General features: G+C 40.8%; 2 protein-coding genes across 5 annotated transcripts in view; both read left to right on the top strand.

Moving 5' to 3' along the window:
* The window catches only part of asap2a (ArfGAP with SH3 domain, ankyrin repeat and PH domain 2a), a 55,372-nt gene extending 43,778 nt beyond the window's left edge, over nucleotides 1-11,594 (top strand). For all 4 annotated transcript variants that reach the window (XM_054795953.1, XM_054795954.1, XM_054795955.1 and 1 more), the window contains 11 exons: nucleotides 109-194; nucleotides 364-479; nucleotides 1,702-1,769; nucleotides 2,019-2,126; nucleotides 2,425-2,650; nucleotides 2,950-3,102; nucleotides 3,279-3,363; nucleotides 4,551-4,609; nucleotides 4,772-4,851; nucleotides 4,948-5,067; nucleotides 9,922-11,594. In XM_054795953.1, the coding sequence (XP_054651928.1) occupies nucleotides 109-194; nucleotides 364-479; nucleotides 1,702-1,769; nucleotides 2,019-2,126; nucleotides 2,425-2,650; nucleotides 2,950-3,102; nucleotides 3,279-3,363; nucleotides 4,551-4,609; nucleotides 4,772-4,851; nucleotides 4,948-5,067; nucleotides 9,922-9,996 (1,176 nt within the window). In that variant the 3' untranslated portion in view covers nucleotides 9,997-11,594. The remainder of the gene's footprint in view (nucleotides 1-108; nucleotides 195-363; nucleotides 480-1,701; nucleotides 1,770-2,018; nucleotides 2,127-2,424; nucleotides 2,651-2,949; nucleotides 3,103-3,278; nucleotides 3,364-4,550; nucleotides 4,610-4,771; nucleotides 4,852-4,947; nucleotides 5,068-9,921) is intronic.
* Nucleotides 11,595-13,235: 1,641 nt separating this feature from the next.
* Nucleotides 13,236-26,212, top strand: part of mboat2a (membrane bound O-acyltransferase domain containing 2a) — a 43,867-nt gene continuing 30,890 nt past the window's right edge. The window contains exon 1 of the mRNA XM_054796762.1: nucleotides 13,236-13,463. Within this exon, the coding sequence (XP_054652737.1) occupies nucleotides 13,380-13,463 (84 nt within the window). The 5' untranslated portion in view covers nucleotides 13,236-13,379. The remainder of the gene's footprint in view (nucleotides 13,464-26,212) is intronic.

The raw sequence follows: 26,212 nt of genomic DNA on the forward strand, positions 1-26,212 counted from the left end.
AGATGAATATGCCAATCACAATATTAGAGTTATGGCATTTCCATCAAGTGCCACTGCTGATTAATCGGAATAGTCTGTTGGTTCTTATGCTAATCTTTTCCCCCTCAGGAGCAAGGAGAGACAGCCCTTCATCTAGCTGTCAGGCTGGTGGACAGAACGTCTCTCCACATTGTCGACTTCCTCACTCAGAACAGGTGAACACAAGCCACACATCCAAATATCACTTTATGAATGGTTCACTTGGGTAGCATGTGTTATGACTGTCCATTTATTTAGACAGCACCCATTATAAAAAGTGATTATAGATTTGGTGTAGCATGACAGTGTTTTATTTATTGTTATGCTTACCGTGCCTGTGTGCAGTTTAAATTTGGATAAGCAGACGACCAAAGGCAGCACGGCGCTGCACTACTGCTGTCTGACTGACAACAGTGAGTGCCTGAAGCTGCTGCTGAGAGGGAAGGCCTCCATAGACATTGGTGAGAAACTACAGATGTCTCCTCCCCTCACTTTTTGGTGCCATTTTTATAGTCTAGATATGACCTTTCTGGTGCTACATACAGGTACTTCCTTCTTGAATGGGTTGAAGACACATTTTATTAGGTACACTGCAAACATGTAATAATGCTCACATTTGGTTGCCAGATATGGTGGTGGACTATTTTTTTCTAATTTAGTATCACCGTCAAAACACATTATAGTATGATGAAGTGCAGTTTTTGACACGTGTGTTGGGTCATTTCACAACATGCTGATGGAGTGAGCGTACTTAACTTGATATTTAATTCTAAATGTTAACTCCAGAAAATGCAATAAAATAAGTTAACTCTATAAAATACTATTTAATTCAGTGCAATTTAATTTAATTTAATTTAATTTAATTTAATTTAATTTAGTACAAGATTTTGAAGAACTTTTATTGAAGAAATCCAATTCCAAATTTTAGCTCCAGAAAATTAAATTCAACTAAATTAACATTAGGTTCATTGGAGACTCTAAATTGTCCATAATTATGAATGTGAGTGTGAATGCTTGTTTGTCTATATGTGCCCTGCCATTGGCTGGCGACCAGTCCAGGCTGTACCCCGCCTCTTGCCCTCTTGAGTCAGCTGGGATAGGCTCCAGCATACCCCCGTGACCCTAGCGAGGATTAAGCAGCATCTAAAATGGATGGATAAATTAAATTACATAATTTATTGCAAGATTTTGAAGAAGTTTTTTTTTTTTAAATAGCATTATATTTATAAACATTTGTGTTATGTTTAATTATAGTATTTTCATGAATCAGTCATTCAAATTTGAACAGCTTTGATATAAAGTATTAAAAAAGCCTTTGCACAACACACTACCCAACTACTGTAAGGTGTTGCATTAGAAATCATGTCGGAATAAGTGTGAAGCCTATATAATGCCATCGTGGGTTACACACGCTGTCCCTATCACACACACTCGCACATCTGTTAGGTTTGGTTCCCAAGAGGTTGGGCACCATGGAGACTCTTTCTCACACCACTAATCTTTCTGCCGAGGCCTGTCATTTACAAAATAAACAGATAATATCGACAGCGAGGCGGAGGACAGGGAGGCTCTCAGTGTGGGAAACAACCTTATTACATGACTCTTGTGTCAATGGGAGGAAGGAAAGTGGGTCGAGTGTTTGCTCCATCATTGACAGCGTGCTTCTGTGGTCTCCCCTTTCAGCTAACGAGGCCGGGGAGACGCCGCTGGACATCGCTCGCAGGCTCAGACACCTTCAGTGTGAGGAGCTGGTGAGCTCACGGCATTAAAGGGATAGTTCGGCTTTTTTGACTTGAAGTTGTATGACGTCCCCATCAGCTGTGTAGTACATCAACTGTGACTTACACCCCGCTTGCATCTTCTTCCGCGATCACTGTTGATGTACTACACAGCTGATGGGGATGTCATGCAACTTCATGTCAAAAAAGCCGAACTATCCCTTTAACTTTACACAGACGAATGTTGAAAGTGTCGAGGCTCATTTGCATTTGTGTGTTTAGTTGAGTCAGGCGCTGGCGGGAAAATTCAATGCGCACGTCCATGTGGAGTACGAATGGTGCCTGCAGCATGAAGACTTGGATGAGAGTGATGAGGATCTGGATGAAAAGGTGACAAATTAAATATGAAGCATTTACTTAAGCACACCTTAATATAAGCCACACCCACCAAATTTAAGGAGAAAAAACATGTTGTACATATAAAGGCTGCACTTACGTATAAGCCACAGGTGTCCATGTTGCAATATGGGATATTTACACAGAAAGACACACTATAAACCTTGCAATCCCACCTACATTTGGTGTTCCCAGCGTCACTCTTTAGCTCCAGTGATGACATATGACGCTTTCTAATGCTACACAGGGGTAGCATTAAATGACTTATACAGTACTGTCTTACCGTGTCCAGCCCAGTCCTCACCGCAGAGACGAGCGTCCGGTCAGCTGTTACACGCCGAGCACCAACTCCCACACGCAGTCTCGCGACAACGCCGGTCTTGGCAAGGACAAGCAGCGGTCCTACCTGCCAAATCTGGTCAACAACGAGACCTACGGCACCATCGTCAACAACAACCCGCCTCAGCCCGGTCTGCCTGCCACCACCTCTGCACCACCACTGCCCCCGAGGAACCCAGGTAATGCTTGATGATTAAAAAAATGACATCTGCAGCTTGCCAGTTTAATTTCTTAAAGGAGGAACTTGAGCTATGTGGTTGCGTATGTGCTGATAAAGAGCTCATAGCTCCACTGCACAACCAGCCCGTGACGCCGCCATGGCAGGCCCTCTTTAATAACGTTAGTGGTCGTCTGGAGGGCCGCCAAAGAGCAGAGCACCTTGTCTTCCCCTCCATTTATGTCCCCTTCCATTCCACTGACCTACAATCAGCATTCAAAGCAGACCCTCGCTCTGTTCTCTCTTCTTCCTCCTTCACAGTCCAGTTAACCGGCCTTGGTGGGATGGCTCAACCCTCATCCTCCAGCAGCTGGAAGCCCGCTTCTTTAGACCTGGCTGGACGTCAGAGATCGTCTTCAGACCCGCCCAACATGCACCCTCCTGCCCCTCCTTTCCGGCTCACCTCTGCAGGAGGTAAGCGTCTTACATCATGTGCCACCCAACCTCCATTTCCACCTTATCTTTATTTAGCAACGTTTCAGACTCCCACCAATAAATACACGTGTGTCGTGTTAGTTTTGAATGCATTGCCGAACACAAGGAGGTGTGCAAAGGTAGTTGAAACAAAGCTGTGCGTCCATTTCCTGCAGGGAAGGTTGACGGCATGGGCTCGCACAGCAAGTCGGGTCAAGGACCGACAGGATCCAGAGCCAATCAGTCCAAGTCCCCTGCAGGGTGAGAAAATCTAATCAAACGCAAGCTTATTGTATGTTTTATTGGAATGTAAAATGATTGGACAATTGTTTTTAATTTAACTGCATTACAAAACAATGCAGGTGCGTTTTGAAATGGTTATTGTCCCACAAATTGACACTAAACAATATTGTTGTCGACATTTTTTAGACCGAATAAACCACCAATGTAATGATCATGTATAATAATAAATATAATAATGCAATATGGCAGGATTATGGAAAAAAACCAAGTCACCCATTTTCATGACACTGTTGCTATGCTAGTTGAAGCAGTTACGGTAGCTACAGTAGTTAGTTACTGTTACCAAAAAAAAAAAACCCATAGCCAATATCCATCAAACTTTTATTTATTTAGTTAATTAGTTATTTAGGGAGTTCCAGCTGGTATACAAGTTAGTTAGCAGTATTACGCAAATAAACTATACAAGCAATGCTCCATGAAATATATGTGGTCAGTTATGTTAGTTAAAGTGGTCGTAGTGTTAGTTACAGTTGTTAGGTAGAATAGTGAGTTATACGTGTGGCTCATTGGTTAGTTGATTAGAGTAGTTACTGTAGCTATGGAAGTTGGTAACCACTTTATGTGGTTGGTTGGTTGGTTGGTTTGTTAGTTTAGTTTGTTACGGTACTTACAGTAGTTACGGTAGTTAGCAATCATTTTTTGTTGGCAGGATTACACAAGGATGACACTTTATGTGACTGGTTAGTTGCTTAGTTTGTGTGTTAGTTTGTTATGGTAGTTATGAAGTTGTGCGTGAGCAGGATTACACGATAGTCTTTGTTAGTATGGTAGTTAATCACTATAGTTAGCATGATTATGCACAAATGATTTGAATTTCCGCACAACCTGATGTGATTGGTTGGTTAATTAGTTTGTGTGGGTGTTAGCTTACTTGGCAGAGCTAAGCTATCGGCATACAGTAATCAACATCCAAACTTTAGTCAGTAGTGGTAGTTAAAGTAGTAGCAGTAGTAGGTTTTCAGTTATTCTGCTTACAGTAGCTCACACAGCTAGTTTGGTTGTAGCTCATAAAGTGGATCTTGCTAGATTGTGCAGGCGGACCAAATAAAGTGTGTGTTGAGGTGAAAATGGAGCTAGATGATGTAACGTCTTTTCATTTCCCGCTCTGCATTCCAGCACTTAACATGTTTTTCCATGTTTTCCAGCAACGATAAAGGCTTCACCAGAGGACCACTGAATCGGACAGACTCTATCGAGCGACCAAGTGAGTCAACTGATAAAAGAACAAGGCCTCGTGTTTGCAGGAAGACGTTCAAACTGTGCAGGCAGATATAACAAGTTTCCCAATCTGTGCATTCCTGTTTTCTGCTGTGGAAGCGTGCAAACTTTGTTGTCTTTGTGATGTCGTTTCCTCTTCCTGGTCCAGCTAAGGCAGTGCCAGGTTGCCCCCGGAACTCCATAGGTCAGTCTTTACCTCCAGCACCCCAGTCCAGGAAGGCCTACCCGGTGAGTTAAGCCTTCATTGTCATACAAGAGTTCTCACAAACCTTTTTTCATGTCATCGTTTCATTTCGTGTCATGAAATCTTCTCCCTGTTTTTAGAAGCACAGGCCGAAGCGAGTGAAAGCCATCTACAACTGTGTGGCAGACAACCCTGACGAGCTGACCTTCTCTGAGGGCGAGGTCATCGTGGTGGACGGGGAGGAGGACCAGGAGTGGTGGGTCAGTATCCGACTTATCTTTTTGAATACTAGCAGCTCGGGCTGGGCGATATATCCATATTATTAATATATCGATATTTACTTTAAGCACGATATCAAAACCAACCACGTCGTTCATATCGATATAGACTGGATTTGCGCTGTATCTCCCTCATCTCTCTGCACTGTGTGTGAGCCCGGTGTCTCAGTCTTCGACGAAACTGGCCATCTGCAGTGGAAGAATTAGTCAGCAACAAAAAAGCCGTGGCTCAGTAATGTGGAGGTACTTTGAATTCACAGCTTAAACAATCTTTTTCACCACCTTAAAACGTGCTACAAACTCCAATACAAGGAATGTGTGAAGCTGCGCAACTCTGCCACAACACAAAGCTTACTGCTTCTTTTTCCTGTTGCGTTCTGCATGAAAGGAAAAGCAAAGTGGTGTGCTATTACAGACAGTAGCTAAGCCTGATGGAGTTGACAGGTTGGTGTTCCTGCCACAAAATAAGGACATGCTTGCGTCTTCTAAAAAAACTTTTCAATTAACAGTACTTTTGAGTTGCTGACATTTTCAAATTTCTCCTTAAACCGGGCACTCCTTCATATTTTCTTCTTTTGTTATTAGCTGAGGATTTCAGCATAGCTAAAGGTTTGTTATAAAAAAGATTATATTTGACTTTTTCTATATTTATTTCAAAAAGAGAATGGCCTACTTTGTTTTAGAGGCTATTTTTAGATAAGATTTTTTTTTTTATGTGCATCTTGCATGAAGCTTTAAAATTTTGTCTAAACTCACTTTGCGGAAAAAATATGTGGATACATATCATACAGTATATCAATATTCAATCTAAAGATATCGGGATATGACTTTTGGTCTATATCGCCCAGCCCTACTAGCAAAATATAAGTTATTTACGCCACATTGTTTTTCGTAAATGAACACTCACAAAGTGTGTGATTTTGATTATTGGTGCACATGCATGGAGTGCTTCTGTACAACAGGGGTGTCCAAACTTTTTCCAGCCACACTTCTCACGGAGGCAGAGTGTAGCATCCCCACAGAGCCACACAGTCTGACGCTCGTTTATATTCTGCCCTGAACACATCAACAGCAGCGCAATTTAAAGTATCTCCAACTCACAAACACGCCTCTTCGTCCGTCCTCGGAACAACTCTTCGTCATTGTCCCCACACTCACGCAATGTGCATTCACAGGAACGCCAAACATCACAACACCATCTTTGTTATGCGTGTATGTGTGGTCTAAATACTGTAAACAGAAAGACAAATAAAAAGAAAAAGTGGATATTCTTATCTGTAACACTCAAAGTAACTCACGCTTGATCATTAAACGATCATTAAACTCACTCACTGGTTCATACCATGCACACAAACGATGTACACCTTGTCTCCAGCACTGTGCTCGCCACACTGGCCAGGCGCTGTTCACATGATGATACGTTCAAGGGCGCTCCGTAACTCTCAACGGGGAAGTACAATTTGCTATAAAAGACACTCATGTGAATCGAACTTAAAGTATGTGGTCTCTTTGAATGCAACTGCTCATAATGACAGTTTAAGTGTGATTCAAATGTTCTGCTGCCATTAAACACACTCGTGTTAGGTGAATAGATTTTCAGACGTGTGTGGTATCTTTTACAGCCCGTGGGTCATTTACGGCCCGCGGCTGTTTTTTTATTGGCCCTCGGAACATTCTAAAAATACAATTAACCAAGAAAACTTTTTTTTTTTAAACAGCAGCAAAAATTTAAAAAAGAGCAGTAATTTTACGAGAATAAAGACATAATATTAGAATAAAGTCATAATAATGGGAGAAAAGCTATCACGAAGTTGAAATAGTAAACATTAAAACGTAATTTTTTAAAAGTCGCAATATTATGAGAAACAAAAGAAAACAAATAATCAGTTGCAATTTTAGGAAAATTAGTTTGGTTAAAAGTTGCAATATTATGATAATAAATATTATAATATTATATTTAATATTATGATAAACATTCTGAGAATGAAGACATAATATTACAAGAAAAAAGCTGCGAAAAGCAAGTTTTAATATTTGTAAAAAAAAAAAATTAAAAAAGGGAAAATAAAAAAAGTCATGTAAGGAGAATCGGTTCCCACTAATACTAAGCTTCGTCACGGAAAACACAAAGCTGAGTGCAGGCTGTTTTTTCTTATTTGCATGTTTACATGAGCTGGTTCAGAAAACGTAAAAGTGGGCCCTGCATTCTTGGATTTTTCAGCATGAGGCCTACAGTCGAACAAGTTTGGACACCCCTGTGTTAATACATTTCCTTTGCCATCATTTGTCTTTCTGTTCATAAAATACAGTCAAATTGGCACATTTCAGACATAGTTACAAATGGTGATTAATCATGATTAATTAATTTGAAAACTGTGATTAATCTGAAGACACATTTTAGTCATTTAACAGTTTTTTTTGTCTTTTACATCGTGCCTTTTTGCTATAATATTTCTGCAATGTGCCGCAGGCCTATAAAAAACAAGCCACGGGCCACAAATGGCCCTCGTGCCACATTTTGGACACCCCCGCTGTACAAAGTGACATCGCCAATTACTGGCTCGGAATGCATATCGCACAATTGCAGTCGTAGATAAGTGTTTCGACTATTTTGACTAGGTTGTTGTCCTATCATCATACCCTCAGACGATCCCCGGTCTCATTTCCACCCTGTCGGTGCTCACGGTATCCATGGTAGCGCTAGCAAAAAGCCATGATCTCACACCATATCACACACACACACACACACACACACAATAAAAAGTCCCCTTCTTCCTCAACCCTCTTTTTCCCCGCCTGCTTCCTCTGTGGAGCCCCTTGTGTGTGGCAGTCCTCTCCGTCCCCCTGTAAAGTCCCGCTGTCCCCACTGACCTCCCAGCTTCCTCTATGAGTCGTTTGTTTTGTGTGCTGCCGCAGAAACATGTCCTAGCTGTTTTTATTTCCAGGTATAGGAGATGTTAAAAATGACTAAATGGAGCTTTTCACTGTTGCCTTCACTTTCAAGGTAACGCAGAGTATTGTTGTCTGTATTCTAGTGAGATAGCTTTAGCATGGCTTTCCTGTCGTGTTGTCATACATCTCCCTTAGTAGATGAAATAATACACCATATTGAACATAGACATATTGAACATTCACCGAAAACTCCTATAGTACTTGTACTTCTTCTAGTGTAGTGTATGTGTGTGTTAGCATTTAGCACTTCTACTGTATATCTGTAGGATTTGCAGGATTATGCTTTTATTAACTGCTCAGCGTGTTTGCAGAGCATTACTGACACCTAGTGGTCATTTGTATATATGGCTGGAATTCTAAGTATGGATAAAAGGTGTTTTTTGGTTAAATTGCGCTTATAGTTGATCAATACAGGGGTCCTCACTTTATGAACAACTTCTATTCCTGGACTGTGATGTAAGTCGGGTTTCAGTGAAACTTAAATGATACCTAAATTAAGTCACTCGCACTGTACACAGAACACATGAAGGACATGTAAAATACAGTAGTAATAATACTAAATGCAATTAAATTAAACAGAAATAAAAGAGAATTCCATACTTTTATCCCAGTAGTTGCCCTACCTTGTTAAAATCCTTTTCTCCTCCCAGAGCTTATTGGAACAGCGCACTGCCATGACCCCTCTACTCGCACTGATTAGCATTCAGCATTGGTTTCTGATGTCCATTTTCACTTCCATGCTGATGGCTGTGGTGTAACCTTATGTTTGCTGGTGTGCCTTTTAATTTGCAGACCGGATGTTACCGGAAGGGGGAACCAGTTGGTCATAGGAGTGTGACGTGTGGAGACAATCTTGCCGGCTGTTTGAGCCCACATATTAAAAATACGACAATGGCTTTCCTTCTTCTTTGGCGCACTGCCACTCGGGAGGCATAATGTTTTGCAGAATGTAGGGGAAGAGTGAGCCTCCTGTCAGCATTTCAGCGTCTCTGTCACAGTACATGGAGGCGAGGGCTAGCTACGTAGTGATTGAATACACTGAGTGCTTGCTAGCAGTTAGCAAGCAATCGTTAATATGAATGAAAGCACAAAAGCGATAGTTTCTAAGCCAAATGCCACAGTTCCTGTGTGGATGTGCTGTGGGGCATTCTTCCCGGCGGTTGGCGCTTGCTGGGGCGTTTGATCTGCGAAGTGAATGTCCAGTGCCGGGTGGCGCAAGCTCGCGACACCCAGGGTGTGTGAAGTAGTTACGCCCTGCGATTCCCAAGTGCTATAGTTGGCATCTTCTGTGCCTCACACTGATACACTACACTTGACTACCATCTAGTGGCTCAAACGTGACATGACACAGTGATCATTGAATGATAATGATAATATGGTCTAAAAAAAAAAGGTCGAAATGATCGATTATCGTTGATAATTTATAGCACAATCATCGACCAGCAAAATTTGTTATCGTTTTGTTCTTCCTCAGTGCAGCTGCGCAGGCACACACTGTATTCTTCCGCCGTATTCTGTAATTAGTTCTCAAGCGGGTCTTGTGTTTTCGGACCAAAATTAGGTTTTTCATTAATTTATGGGCGCGCATTCGTAACTAAAGAACATCTTAACACGGACCGTCGTAAAGCGAGGACCAGCTGTACACTATGTCTCATGTTCCATTTCCGGTTCATCACCAGTGGTGGCCTCCTGGTACTCTTCTGTGGTCATTTGCTGACGTGACGGTTTGACTTTTGTCAGACATTTGATGCGTTTTTTCCCCCCCCCGGAGAGTTTGTTTGAACCAACATATGCAAGGTATATCTTGTCTGACCTGTGAAAATGTGCAATCGGCCTTGGCGGAGGTCTCGTCTCCACTGACCCGATCATCTTCCTCTCTTCCAGCTGGGCCACATTGAAGGAGATCCAATGAGACGTGGAGCCTTCCCAGTCACTTTTGTACACTTCATTGTGGATTGACAGCTCAGGAGGTCGCCCTCGGGCACCGTCATTGCAGCCTGGTCGTCATGGCAACAGTCTGAGCATCCCCTCCGGTGCGGGATACTCTCAGTGTGTTTCCAACTGCTTGCTGTTTCTGGTGATCGTTTTAAAACACAAATAACGTGTGATTGTAGCCAGTGACCTCTCACAATAAATGCACTTTCCTCGCTGCTCCGTCACACATGGCGAAGGTTGTACAGTACTCGCTTCCTCCACCTCATCTTCTTCTTCCTTCTCTTTTGAACTGTGAATGAGCATGAGCGGTGTGACATGAGGCTCGTAGATGATGCTAGAAGAGAACGACTAGTTTCACATCATGTTTCTGGTGCAACACACTTCTTCTCTTCTTACTTCATGTCAAATGACAAGGCTTTATACTGTACGTATGTGCTATAGATGGCGTCACATGTCACATGCCTCGTTATAAGGGAGTCGGACTTGTCTATGTGTGTCACCCTTATCATGAATTTGTAGAAGTATACAGATAAATGCAAAATTATTCATATACCAGGGCCAAATGTTGAGTTAAAGTGTGTTCTTATTAAGTGAAAATGTGTGTTTTAGCTGAAAAAGACACACAAAACACTGTTCGAGGTTGGATTTATGTCACGAGTTGAATTAAGTTGAACTAAGTAAATTGATCGGGATGCTTAAATAAGGGGTTTCCAAACCTCCACATTTTCAAGACCCAAATTACACATGTTGTTCCTCACTTGGACACAAACTTGCTAAAAAATAACATCAAATTGTACATAATTCATTAGAAACAATACAAAAGACAACAAACATGAAAGAAAAAACACTGTATGATCTCTTAATGATGAATAAACTAGCTAGTAAAGTATTTTACTGAAATGGTGACCCAATAAAAAATGACTTGTGACCCATTTTGGGGTTTCACCCCACATTTGGCCAACCCTGATTTGTTTCTGTTACCAGCATCTTTTATAATGGTGCTAAATATTAAATGTCTTCATTCCCCTCCTCGTTAAGATCAAGGATAAAGATATTTAAAGGTAAAAAGTGCAAATATTTTCAGTCATTTTATATTATTTTGTCACTTTCAGCAAAAAAAAAAATACACATTCAACAACTGAAAATGTACTTTTAAAAATTGCTTCATTGTGTTTGTGTGGACGTCTTGGCTTGTCCACGTAAGAAAAGTGCTAGGATGATAGACGTGTGTGTGTGTGTGTGTGTGTGTTTTGAAAATAAGCATTCACTGTAATGTAGTTTGATGTGGTGTTGCAGAGCAATTTAATACAAAGTGAATGTTCTTAATAATATTTACGCATTTAACCTGACACCATGAGAGCCTTTGTGAGAATTGCAGCTCATCCTTCATGGTGTTTATTGTGAACTCACTGGAAACAGGAAGATTGAATCTATACACGTGTACATAGATTTACGGTATAAGCGTGCGTGTGTGTCTATATTTAAATGTAGACAAGCCAGCAGTCTTAATGCACTGTGGTGTGGTGGAGAACACTTGTGGCTGGACTTTGTATGTACAGTATGCGTATGACTGTAAAACATCATTTGTCTTTGGGTCTCTTTAAATGGGAAATGAAACTGGAATAAATTATAAAACTTTTGTTTGTGGGAGCATTACTGATGTATATTGACGCGTCATTGATTGCAAGCTTTTTAAAGCGAGCTGCTGTTGCATTAATGATGCAACTGATGATGATCTCGTGAGTTCAAGTGCTTAATTATGCACTGACAGCTCCATCCTCTGCACTACTACGTTGCACACACACGTTTAAGAACGGCAATCGATGTTTGTGTGCATATGATACATTATTTATTAAATTATTTGTTGTGCTGAGGTCTATAATACTGTGTAATAATACAAATCACTAACATCATTATTAGGTACATTATCCAGTACATACAAGAGCTGTATCCAAAACCCTGTTTTAACATAATAATGATAAAAAAGATCTTTGTGTGTGACCTCTCATGAAAATAGAAAAGAAATAATATTACTACATATAAAAAATGTCACCGCCAATAATGACAATAAGATATATATATATATATATATATATATATATATATATATATATATATATATATATATATATATATATATATTGCTCAGTGCTGCCCTCCTCTGGTAACGTTACACAAGCTTGCAAAAAAAAAACATAATTTAAATTGTGACATTGTAAAAATGCACCAATTTTTCATGAATTCACTTGTGAAATCATAAACTAACATTTTGGAGGGGTTTTAACAACCTCTGAACTGTTTGGAATTATTTATTTCCATAGCCAGTACAGTATAAATGGTATTACTACTCCACCACAAGGTGGTGTTGTGAGCCAATTAAAAAAAAGTGGATTAAAACGCTTATTAAATCTAATGGATCGATTTCACACACAAACTTTGTATTAATCATTGTAATTCATACAAGAAAAAAAAGAATAATTAATGAAAAAAAGTCTCCCACGAACAACAAAAACAACAACATTACTACTACTTTTATTACTAATCACTAATATTAATAATATTTTAACAATAAAATAATAATTTTTGGTAAGAATATGTAACAAAAGCAATCAGCTCCATTACTTACTGTCATTTATTGTTCGCTATCACCTGCTTTTTACGTCACAATTTGAGAAGTACCACAATAGGAATGTGGATGGGCGTGTCATTTTTTTCTTCGCTTGGGACTGCAAATCTTATTTGTCCTGAGACCTGTAAATCAAGCGCCCTTTCCCACTTTCCTCAAATATGATTGGCTGATGTGATTTCACTTTCTCCAAACCACTGGAAGCTCCCGCCTCCACGTTCAGCATTTTGCCGCCAAAGATGCACTTCTGTCAAGATAGTTCACGTCCCAATTAAGGTAATTGTTATTTATTATTTAATAATAGGATAGCATGAGATAAATGCAGTTTAAAATAAATGTTGGGTATGGTAGAAGATAACTAGTAGCTGGTCAGTGATAAGACGAGTGAGGAGTCCCTGTGTTTTGACAGAAATCTATATTTCTAATGAAAACATCACACGAATGCTAGTTGTATCGCTTTTGGTGACTGGCACAGTCAATGAGAGAAATGGATGCCAGACACCGCTGAATGACAAAACATAATCGAGTACCAAAGTAATTTGCATTGTTTTGGCGAAAAGCAAAGTCGAGGGCGTTGTTTGTCTCGCTTCGCTTCATTCCTCTTTGTTTGGACGTGCACTCTGTATGACAAGCGCCCAGCCCAACGCAGCAGCAACAGCAGCAACACCGGTGGCGGTGGCGGCCGTTTATTTATCATCGCGGCAGCCGAGGGGAGTGAAGAGAACCCAGGGGGAGGAGGAGGAAGGAGAGAAAAGGATTTTTACGTCCACCATCCCCAAGCATGGCTACCCGTAGCACGGCATCATGCACTGGATCCACTCTGCTGCAGCCCATCAGCGAAATCATCAACCTCCCCGTCGACCAGGTACGACACAGAATGCTTCGTTTTTGTATTTTTTTCGGTGTTTAAAATGTAGCCGGGACTGCTCATTATGAAGCCGTTTGCTAGCTATTTGTGCACATTAGGCTAGCAGGATGGTGCTGATGCGCAACGCTAACCTTTGGTGAATGTTAGCACAGGCCAGATTAAAAACATTGGATTTAGGTGAGGAATACTGCTGAACATTAACGGTTAACATGTCATCATTAACATGACTCTTGCTTTCTACTAGTAATGCCTTTTGTCTGCTGCACACAGCCTGTTTGTAGACCACCCCCTCCCTCTCATTCACCCTTTTAGCTGCTTTTCACCATAATCGGAATTAACTAGTTATATTACACTTAAATATTCACTTGGGGCCCCACTGCGCTGCACTTGTATTCCCTGCGAGGTGACACATGACCAAATGAATGAAAACATGATTGCACAGATTTGTGTCATTTAGTAGCTCAGGGTGTCATTACTAATTCTTGAGTTGCCCAAATTAAAGGTCCCATATTATATTTCAGTAAAAAAGGGTTTATTGGACAAAATCTAGCCTTGCTGCTGGAATGTAGATAGTTTTAAAAGTGCTTTTAGTAAGCCCTCTACTGGGAACACACTGTTTTGTGTGTCTATAACTTTAATGCTAATGAGCTGTTCGTGCATGTCTGTTTTCAAGCAGAGCTCTTCTGCACTTTATCCACTTTTTACATATATAGTAAACCCTCGTTTATCACAGTTAATTGGCTCCAGACCTGACCTTGATGAGCGAAATTCCACTAAGTGGGATTTTTGTAGTTAAAGCATGGAAGAGACATGAAATAACGCCCCTGTAGTCACCACACTCGTACAGTCCAATATAGTAGACATAATAAGAGAAAATAAGACATAATTTACACTCACATTTGGAGAACTCCTTGTTGCTCAGATTTCTGGACACTGGTACTTCACAGCACATCTTCTCTCAATTGAGTAAAACACTTGAGTGAAATGATACAGTTTTTTTTTCACATTTGGCACCTTCTCATTCAGGGGTGTCCAAACTCTCTCCACGGAGGGCATCATACTGAAAAATCAAAGGATGCCGGAGCCACTTTGACATTTTTTACACCAACCCATGTAGATATGCAAAGGTATTTTTTATATTTAAAGAGAAAACCACCTGCATCAAAGCATATCCGTCGTATGAATGAACTTTTTCTCCTTGTTACGCTTTTTTGGTCATTTTTCCATTTGTTGCTGTTTTTATTTTATTTTATTTTTTTTATAAATATTTAAACTTTTTTTCTTACTTTTTTTTCTCGTAATATTATGTCTTTATTGTCATAATGTTTTGACTTTATTATCGGAACCAACCCAAAAGTCCTATAATTGCAACTTTATTATTTGTTTTGTTTGTTTCTCATAATATTACAACTGTTAAAACATTTCCATTTCCATTTTTATTCTCTAATATTTCAATTTTATGTTTTTTTTCCCTGTAATATTATGAATTTATTCTCCTAATATTTTGTCTTTATTCTCCTAAAATTACTGCTTTTTTCTCCATTTTTGCTGTTGTATTTTTTTTTAGATTTTGTGTTTAATTGTAGTTTTATAATGCGCCGAGGGCGAATAAAAAAAAAAAGAACAGCTGCGGGGACGTAAATGTCCCCTGGACGGCACTTTGAACACCCCTGTTTTAATGTTTTGACTGTTGCTCATGGTGCTACGGCGCTAAATCCAACATTCTTTGTATTTAAAACAAAACAAACATTATTGATACTATGTTTATTTTATATTAGTTGTGTGATTGGTGATGTTAGCTGATATAACGTTTGTGCTAAATCTGCCCATTAGCTAAATGCAGATAGTTTTTTGCACAATACGGTACCTACTGGGCTTGGCTATTGGCAAAAGCAGGTACTATGAGGTACTACATGGTCGGCTGATACTATGTGACCAAAAAATTCGACACTGTAACATAATGTCACTGTCCTGATCCATTCCAGGCTAGAAATGATTTAAAAACAAAAAAAACCCCTGTTACTTCACAGTTGCCACTTTGCTGCAATGCTCCTTTTTCTTCCTGCCCTCAAGCTTCTCTTGGGAAAAAATGTGTCTTCTTTAATGTGGTTAGACTCTCAAAAACCTCAAATTGAGCCAAGAAGAGCCGCGTTGGTACTGTACAGTGGAACAGCGGCGCAAGATTTCTGCATCTTTCATACTTTGCGAATCAGAGAGACGCTTATTCTTATGGAAGGTCTCAAGTTTCATTTCCCCCAACAATCTTAAACGCGGCATGAGGGAAGTCACCGGATGTTCCACCCGCCACGGTGCTGCACCGGCTCCTGCTCGTCACATGCCTGTTCTAGCAGTGCTTGGATCAATCCTGCTATTATGATACGCGTGTGGTCCGCTGATTGTTAGTGAGTGTGTGTATTGTGTGGCCAGTGGGGGCTCCCATGCGGAGCTTTCTGTGCTATAATGGGAGTGTGAAATCTGAACTTCGGCAGCTCGCTTTACTGAATCTGCGACACCGCCTCTTTCTTTTTATTTTTTTACGGCACTATGACGCCACTCCTTCTTATTTAAATAAGACTTCTGTGTGCACGGTTATTTAATTACCGTGACACATCCTCATTTCAAGCTGCCTCGTAACATCGTTGGCCGACTTCATGCGCTCATCATAAACCTTGACTGAGTCGCGGCTCTCTTACTCTTGATGACATTGATTCGACCGTGTTCACTCCAGGAAAAATCCTTGACATTTTGCCGCTTAAGCATCCGCTTCTTCTGCCCCACGATGAAGCGCACGTCCACTAGCGTTTCTTGAAGTGAGCACCTTATTATTTCAACAAAAACAAACGCAACATATTTACACATATACACATTTTTAGGTAGGCCTGCCACGGTAATCAATAACTCAATGAATCACACGATAAATAAAAATGAACTCGATCATTTTGCTGGCCTCCATATATTGACATGTGCATCCATATTTGTTTCTCCTCTCTCTCTAACAAACAGGCTGGATGACAAGAGATCACTCTGTGCATCTGTTTCAACACCTGGGCGTGTTGGTTCTATGGGTGAACCCTCCTGTCAGTCATTCAGTGTCTTTGTCCCATTGGGGAAAGGCGGGGCGCGAGCGAGTGTGTGTCGTGTGCTACACGATCAAATACTTTCTTTATGACTGTTGCGTATAAAACATGATCTGCTGTCAATTTGAAAAGTTTGCGACAAAGACAATTAAAAAAATAATACAAAACGGTGGAACTGAACTTTCAGCTGCTATTCCGCACAGAATTGTATATGCAAATGAGATGACATCTGCATTGACACACAATGTGAACTTATTTATTTGTTTTTTTTTCCACTATTCAGACTGTAACGAAAGTGACACAGATTCAAAATCAGAAATATGGCGTGGTGTCCATGACACACGTTAGGTTTCGGTTTTCTACTGATCTGTTTTTTTCTAATCAATACACTTTGGGGAACTACTGTTTTACATCATGTTTCTGCATGTATTTATTTAAAAGCTCTTGACATTCCAGTTACAATATTAAATACTCTTGAAAGCTTTTGATACAGTTTACTTGCATTATTATGCCATACATTATCATTACATTAATAAAAAAATTGCCTCAAAATAATGTTGACAATAATATCGTTTATCGGCAATAATTTGGAGGACAATTATTGTCCAGCAAAATTTGTTGTTGTGACAGGGCTATTTTTAGGTCAATGTAGGCTAATTTGTGCTTAAAATGATGTAAATGTGAAGCATAAGAAGAATTTTGACCAATCAGAGCACAATGCCCTTGATATGAATCATCTCATGCCCCTTAGTCACTCTAGCTTGCTAGTTTGACTTATCAGTAATGATTAACACATATTGTAGATGTAAAAAGTTGCAGACCTGCTAAGATGGGGGAAATAGTCATCATATTAACCCTCAACATGCAGTCCTTGGCCTGAATTTAGACCCAGAAGCCTATTATTAACCATTATTAGATGCTTCCTTTGCACTTGATTTAGTTGAACTTGTGCAGCCTTCTGGCAGATTTTTGTTCTTTATTCTTATACATGCACAGGATGCTTTTCCAGTGTCACCCCCTCAACTAATTTCATTTCACGTTCCTTTTTATATAGTACCAAATCCAACGGTCATCTAAGGTTACCTGTCCTATAAACAGGTCTATACCTTGTCCTCTACATCCCGTGTGGGTTTGGACTTTGTGGATTATTATGATGAACGGCGGCGGTGATATAACTGGCGAGGAGCGCGCTCATTACAGCAGGGGTGTCCATAGAGGGTTGCAGCCAAAAAAATGGTGTGGGGGGGCACTTTGATCCATTTTTGTGCATTAAAGATGCTAAAACCAATGAATCAGTTAGTCAATTAATGCAAAGCTCCGAATATGAAGAAAACATCCACATCTTGTAGGTGACACTTTTTGTATGTGTGTGTGTGAGTGACAGTAAGAAAAGCTCTGACTCCTTTGGGGAGACGTCTACAGTTTACCTGCTGGTTTGCGTGTATAGTTCACTAGACCCAGAGTATTAGATGATCTTTTTTTTTTTTTTCTAGGGAAAAATGTCTTATATTTGGGTCATTATGGTATGTGATGGAAACCCATGCCAGATCTGCAACTGTACCTTATGGTGAAAAATGTCTCTTGTTCCTGTCCCGAAAGTACCTGACTTGGGAGCGCTGATTCTATTTTAAAACCCCAGAGTCCAGTCAGAGTTTCTTCAACCCTCCTCTGATTTTAATTGTCTGTTCTCTGGGGAGTCCTATACATCCAATTGATTTCTTTCCCCCACGGCTCTTGCTAATGGAGTGCCGCTGGCTGCCGCTGTTATTATTATTATTATTATTATTATTATTATTATTATTATGGCGCAAGTACAGTATGTGGGATTGTAGCCTCATGTGATTAATGAGTCTTGATGGTTGCCAATGTTACTATCAACCATAAAAGGTGATGAGGAAGACGAATCGGTCTGTCTGAAGCCTTAGCTAATATTCTCAGCGGTGACGATGCGCCTTTTTTGGACTGTGATTTTTATTTGGGGGGGGGGATAATTACATTACGTTACATCAGTATTACTTTGTGATTGTGATTGTATTTGAATATTGTGAAATTAACATGATACGAATATACTGTACATTTCATTTTGTTCATATACACATTTTTAATATGTACTGCATTTCTCAGTTTTTCCCTCTTTCAGCTGGACAGATATGCTCCTACATCACACTTTTTGAAGTGATTATTGCGCAATCCCTGTGAAAGATTCAAGATTGTCTATATGACAGGAGCACTCTGCTGTTTTTAAGGATGTGCTACAAAAACGCTAGTCAAAGATCCTCAGCAGTATGTGACAGGAGCTCTCTGTGGTCTTTAAAGACATGCTGCAAAATTCTAGTCAAAGATCTTCTATATGATAGGAGCACTCTGCTGTTTTTAAAGCTGTGGTGCAAAAAAATATAGTCCTCTGTAAAAGGAGGACTGCTTTTTTCAAGAATAAGAATATACTAAGAATATACTTTCAGGACAGCAGTCAAAGATCCTCTATATAACAGGAGCTCTCAGGTGTCTTTCAGGACCTACTGTGAAACACTCGTCAAAGATTGTCTTTGTAACAGGAGCACGGTGCAGTTTTTAAGGATGTGCTGTGGAAACACAAGTCAGAGATCTTCCATATGAGAGGAGCAGGAGCATCTTTAAAAACCTACTGCATAATTCTAGTCGAAGATCTTATATGACAGGAGCGCGCTGCTGTTTTTAAGGACGTGGTGCCAAAATTCTAGTTTAAGATCCTATTTATAAAAGGAGCACTGCTGTTTTTAAGGATGTGCTGTAAAAACGCTAATCAAAGATCCTCGATAAAACAGGAACACAAAACAGCAGTCAAAGAACCTGTATTTGAGAGGAGATCTCTGGTGTCTTCAAGAACCTACTGCAAAAATACTCTTCTAACCCTCTCTTATATGACAGGAGCGCTCTGCTGTTTTGTATGGCTCCACTTTAAAAACACTAGTCAAAGATCCTCTGTATGACAGGAGCACAACAGCTGTGTACAACGGGCTGATGCCGTTGCAGCCAATATAAATGAGAGGACACGCATATTTATCAGCGTGACTGTGCACCGTCTCTTGTACCTCTGTCGAAATCTTCGAGACCATTGGTGCCGATTGACCTTCACGAGAGAAGATACTCTTGACGTGTCCACCGAGCTTTTTTCAGCTCCAGTTAATAGTCCGTCAAGAGTATTGATCAGCCGTAGCTGCGACCTGCACTGTCATGTGGAAATGCGGCCACTGTGTTTTCAACTGTTTGTCTGTGTCCACACCTTAGGGACATCTCACATTGATCCTCCCCAAGGACATCACAGCTACGGGAAATGGAAACAGATACACTTAAATGAATTTCTACCATTCCCATTTAATTTGGAAGGATATGACCAAAGAGGCACCGTATTAGCTGATAGAGCTTATCAGTTCAGATAATAAGGCTTAAGGACAGTCACATTTTTTCCTCTCCCACTTCTAAAGCCTTACTGTTAGTGAGAAACCCCCTGATAATAACAGCTTTTGCTGCAACTGGGGGTTATATATACAAGTACTTCAGTGGGGGGTCAAACCTGCAATTGTCCAATTTGCAAGACACCCATGATCTCTCAGCTTTGCTGCCCCCATGTATTTTCTCTATTGATTAATTGGCACCCTGCTTTAGTATTGTACCATCTTTAATTGTGCCGTGACAGAGCCTGACACATGCTTTGTTGCACTTCTTGTTAAAATCAGACAATACGCGAAACAAAATACACTCAAACTGCTTTTACAACCAAATTCATGTACACAAATGCGCACACAGACAGGCACAGTCAAATGTTATTGTAAATAAACTCTCTGATATTAAAATCCGTCCAACTGACATGTCCCAGGCAGAACAAACGCCCAACACGTTAATTTACAGCGGCAGATGAACACGGAACAAAACACCTATGTGCAAGTCCAAGTGCTTATGGAGTGACAGCTGGGACGGCCAATCACACTTAAACAAGAAACGGCAGAGCCAATCAATGAGCTTAAGGGCGGTCTAAGGCAAACAGGCTTCCACTTTGGTGTCTGTTTTTTGCTTGGTCCTAGTGCTTGACTAGTTTCCATCTAATATTGTCTAATACAGTTGTCCCTCGCAACTTCACACTTTGGAATTTGCAGCTTCACTCTATAATGTTTTTTTTTTTCAATAATTAATAAATTATGCTGTTTTGTGGTTGAATATGTACTGTTATTATTCACAAAATATGCATATATACAGATTATATTTTATATAGATTACATATATTTTGCCTAAATTGAGCATTTTCAAGCATAAAAATGCATTCAAAGGATGCATTCAAAAACATTGATGTAGTATTCTATGCTGGTCACTAGGTGTCAGTAATGTTACTGTAATGTTCGGTGAGACACACAAGCACCAGACTTGATTGCCAGAACAACAGGCTTTTATGGCAGGTTTGAATTATTTCACAACAGGCACAATAATGCCTAATAAAAATACGGGCTACTGTTGCGGGCGTAACCCAGGCCAAGCTGAAACTCAACTCTGAACCCCACAACCCCACTTCCTGTTCGTCCCCCATCAGAAGACATTTACAGCAGCACATACGAGCACAATCCTTATTTATGTCTTAAATGGCTTATATACTCTTATTACGCCAAATATACCGGGTGTAAAGGTGACCGTGGGGGTGTTATTTCAGGTCTAGAGGGCGCTAATAATAATGTTAAAAACAGCATTTAGAAGGTTGTAAACAGGTTTTCTATCCTCTAACTCCGAAAATATTCCATTTTAAGGAATCACGGTGCATTCTGAAACCAATTAACCGTCCTAAACGATGGATTGCTGTATTGTTTTTGAATGGTAAAAACTGCAGTGGACCAAAACTGCCTTTTGAAAAAGCATCCCCCCAAAACACACGCACACACACAGACACTACGTCCATGCCACAGTCCAATTAAAACTCTAACCCTGCTGCGACAAGGTCCAGCAACACGCTCCTGAAGCACAACATACGTCTTTGTCATTCTTGTGCGATATTTGTCATGATGACTCGCTGATGGAGTTGCACCAGTCGATGAAATTTCAACAGGTTTCTATGTTTGGCATACGTACAGTTTGAGTCCCAACCCGCTGTCCACACTGGCCACTTGTTAGAACATTTCACATTTTGCTCATTTCGCCTCAGCTGATGACAAATGATCTTCCAAGCTGCGGTAATGTTGACACTGTTCGTCCGGAGTCTGAGCACTGCTGTTTGATTTTCAGAGAAAAGCTGTAATAAACACTTGAGAGCAGCTAGCCGAGTGCTTGACAGTAGATGCCTGCCAGAGTGCTAAGCCATTTAGTAAAGATCCACTGTTTAAAGGTGGTCTCCCCACCATTGAGGACTTGCATGCCAACTGTATCATAGCAACTGACTTTCTGACTTCTTTCTTTTCCACATGATCATGTGATTGCCAAAGATGTGAAGAAAGTTTTGAAATCGAATGTCATTTTCCTCATTTTGCCGCACTGATATCATTAAATGGAGACGTGGCCTGAGGCAAAACAGTCCATCCCGGCTCCCCCGAGGTGCTGCTAACACTTCATACTGGCAAAATAGAGCAGAATGAATGCAATTAAAACAACAAGGCTCACTTGATCAGTATCAACATCCTCTTGGATGTGGCAACACACACGCTTTGACTTTCTTCCTGCAGGCATTTTATGTTAAAGTTTAAAGAAAGTCACACTGGGAATGTAACTGGATGTAATGTTAACTGGAAATCCTTGTCAACATGGCCACTGATTAACCATATATTTTTTGCACAGAACACCGATCATGCTGTTGTTTGAATGGGGTTAAACTGTTATGAGCATGTAATAGATGACAGAAGGAGTGGGGGAGGACACAACAGGACTCAACAGATGCAACTCTAGTTGGCTGTGTGAGCTACAATACTAACATTACAGTCACATTTTAACAGCAGCGGCATGCTAACTTACAGCCCCCACGTTGATAGACTGACGGATATTTGGCAGAGCTCCAGGCTTTATTTTAAAACAGGGGTCTCAAAGTCAATTTACCAGGAAGTCTGGGTGAGGCTGGGCGTCAAGTGTTGGGAGTAGGGCTGGGAATCTCAGGATACCTCACGATACCATACGATACGCGATACATGGCTCACGATAACATCTCGATATGGTGATAGGGTGAACCAAATAAATAGACAATTTCAGAGCGTATATTTTGCTGCATTTGGCCGGGATAGGCCCCAGCTTACCCGTGACCTAGTGAGGATAAGTGGCATGGAAAATGGGTGGAATTTTTGCAGCATATTTTAACCGGAATGCAAGCAGCAGTGCTTGTGCTTGACTGTTTTAGCGCAGCATTAGTGTGAACAACACAAACAGTAAGGTTATGTTAAGGCTATGTTATTTTATCTTGGCTAGCGTCTCTCAATGTCTAGCTAGCATAATAATTATATCCACACTGACCCACAGTCTCCACCTTTTATCTTGTAGTTAGGACTACTTGTCTAAATCTTCCATTCCACGTTCTGAGTTCCAATGAGGCTTGAGCGTAATGAGTAGTCAAAATGTGACTTGGCGGGCCGCAAAGAGCCTGTGGGCCGCAAGTTTGAGACCCTTGCTTTAATACCTGTAGTAAAGGCTGTTTTTTTTTTTTAACAAATCTGTCCTCTGTGAGTTTTTCTTATGTTTAGTAGTCACAAGCAAGTCACAGCTCTAGGGACACATATTACTATTATAACGTCATGAAAAAGTCCATTTAGCATAATAGGCAACCCTTTAAATATGTGTTTGTTTTGTTTTTTTTAAGGCAGCAGCTTTGTAGTACCTTTACATTAAGAGCACCTTACTGAGCACTCATGGTTTCCTGGTTTGCACGGCTGATTGTTTATTCATGCAGGAGATGAACTGCGGTCAGGTGCTGCTTCCAGTAAAGCCTAGAAGTGTGGGAGAAAGTACAATGTGATATTTCTCAGGATTCTCAGCGTGAGTGGGAAGTTTTCACAACAAAAGATTATCACTATGGATAATCTGCTAGTGCAATCCTCCTGTGTCCTTTAAACACAAATATTTCACGTTGGCTTTTTTTTATTTTGTTGCTCCATGTTTATGATTTGACTGAATGCTGTCACAATCACTCATCACTTGGCTATTGTATCCTGCTGGGAGATCTCAACACATCCCCACTGAGGACGAGAGCACCTGCTGGACTCTGTGCTTAGTTTGGGCCGACGTGTTCCAAGAAAGTACACGCCACACACTCACTTTCACACTCACTCACACACACTTTGCAGGGAATGGCTGATTGTTTGGCTATTTATAGCCAGCCTGACCGTACCGAGTCTGGCTGGGATCAGCGGCCCAGCTGAGGGAGGAGAACACCTCACTGCAGGCTGTAATGGTCCTTGACTCTACTAAAAACGTCACAACATGGCCCAAAGTGTCACACCTATGAGTATTGCACTTCTCTGTTGGAGTGATAGATTATGTAAATACAGGTGGAAGACCCACTGGCAGTTGTTCTACTTTGTTCCCCACAGCCAAATATGAAGTTGGAACCTCAACAGAGCCTCACCTGCCCATCTCACTGCATTCCTCTTCGGCCTTAAATAAGAGAGGCTATGTAGTGGAGTGCTTCCGTTTTTGCAATGGAGCATTATCTTGCAGAAAAATTGTAGTCTTCCTGAAAGACGCAGACTTATTTCTATACCACTATTTGAAGAAAAGTGTCTTCTAAAAATAGGCAGTTGGTCTGAGAATTGATTTTAAGTCCATATTCAACCTGAGAGGGTCCAACTAAATCATCTTTAATAATGATAAATAACAGCCCATAGCAGTACCCCAGAAGTCAATATGTTGGCCAGCATAAAGCCAGTAGCCTTGTTGATCATTATTTTAGTAGTGACTTGCTTGGCATGCATACACTGAACACTAAACATGTTTTCTTAAGCTCTAAAACCTTCTTTACAGCCAAAAATGGCATTGGTTTACCAGTTTTCAGTCATGTATATGACCACCCCAGTTGGTTTTACACAACGTCCTTGATCCACTCTCCTTGCAGTGTGGAGCCAGTGCTGGAAATCTGCCTGAGTCAGTGAGGACAACAGCTGAAGGAAATGTACACAGAGTACACACCAGGGCTGGAGCCTCTCATGCATTTGGCCTCTTCAGTGGTACAGGAGTGCAGAGCAATGAGGAGGTTTTATGCCAATGGACGTCTAGTTGTGCAGACAAGCAAATGCATGTATGCGAAAATAGCAGGCAGCGATCAGGAGGCACGTTGCACTTTGCGGCTATTTTCATCGCCATGTAGCCATTTGCCACTGAGGAAACTTTTTAATGCATCAATGTAGGCTTAAGGTCATAAAAGTACTCTACTCTATGCAGGTGAAGGCTTCATTTCTCAGCATACATGTTTGTAGTTCTCTTGGCATAGCATAGTGGGAAGGTGACGTTAAAAAGGACATACATGGCAGAATTTAGGTGAACAGTGGAAAAGGCGCCGGACTTTTTGTTCCTCAACATGGCTCACACACATACACACTGTATTTCATACAGTAATGAGCTTCAGGAAGCTGGCTTATCTCACTCCCACTTGCACCCGCTCTGACTTCCTCCTCCCACTCCTTCTGCCAGTCAGGCTAAATGCTGCAGAAGAGCGCCATACCGCCTCTGCCTGAAGGAAGTGCCCACAGAGCTTATTGCCCTTCAGCGCTAATCACTTACTGGCGCCTGCTACCCATCAAAACATCTATAAGCTGTCTAGTCTCGCTGGTCCATACATGTGATGGATTGGCAGGTATAGAATGACGTGTACTTAGCACTGCTTAGGGCCTAGAGAGAGCTAGATTAAAACAGTGGACTTAGGGCCGAGAGGTAAACTAGACATTGGACTGACGCCAGTCAGTGCCAGGGAAAATTGGCAGTTGAGCCCGGCCCAACTGTGCGAACCACTACACGACCAAAACCCCCCCATAGCCATTGCATATACTTAATTAAAGTCACAACAAAAGTTACCTCAAGAAACTTTACACACAGAGCAGGTCAAAAAAGTAAACTAAGTAAAAAGTAAACAAAGTAGAATGATTACAATGTGAACTGTCTTTGTCCGTTATATGATAACCGTCACAGTGTACCTTTTTACACCCTTTCTTTACATACCAGCCGATCACAAAGAGGTCGTCTACCTAGGAGGTGTTGTTTGGTTGACAGAGAATCAACACGTTTGTGCAGCATCGGGAAGAACACAAAATGCATCTTTTCTCACATCCAAGTGTAGCCTAACACTTGACTGTGTATCCAGTAATGAAATCACAATCAGTGCAAGGCCAAATGTCAGTTCAAATTTGGACCCAAACTTATTTGTGTTTGAGTTGACAAAACATCCAATAATGGGTGCCCTGTCAAAGTACGTATACTTAAACCTGCAGTGTTTTTTTTTTTAAAGACTGACAATAGGTGGCATGGATGTCAAGTCACTCTGCTTTTCTACTACCACCCATCCTTCCACTCAGATCAGCAGGTAGTCTATCTCCAAAGTAGATATTTCTCTCTCTCTTGTGTTCCCATTTGAATGCCTTCCAAACCTCCCTGCAGCGCCACTGTTCAAGCATGCCATCTGAAACAGTGCGAGCATCGAACCCCAGGGTATGTTTTCAGAGTGGATCAATAATGGAAAAAGGG

The sequence above is a fragment of the Dunckerocampus dactyliophorus genome, chromosome 13 (assembly GCF_027744805.1).
Source record: "Dunckerocampus dactyliophorus isolate RoL2022-P2 chromosome 13, RoL_Ddac_1.1, whole genome shotgun sequence".
NCBI lineage: Eukaryota > Metazoa > Chordata > Actinopteri > Syngnathiformes > Syngnathidae > Dunckerocampus > Dunckerocampus dactyliophorus.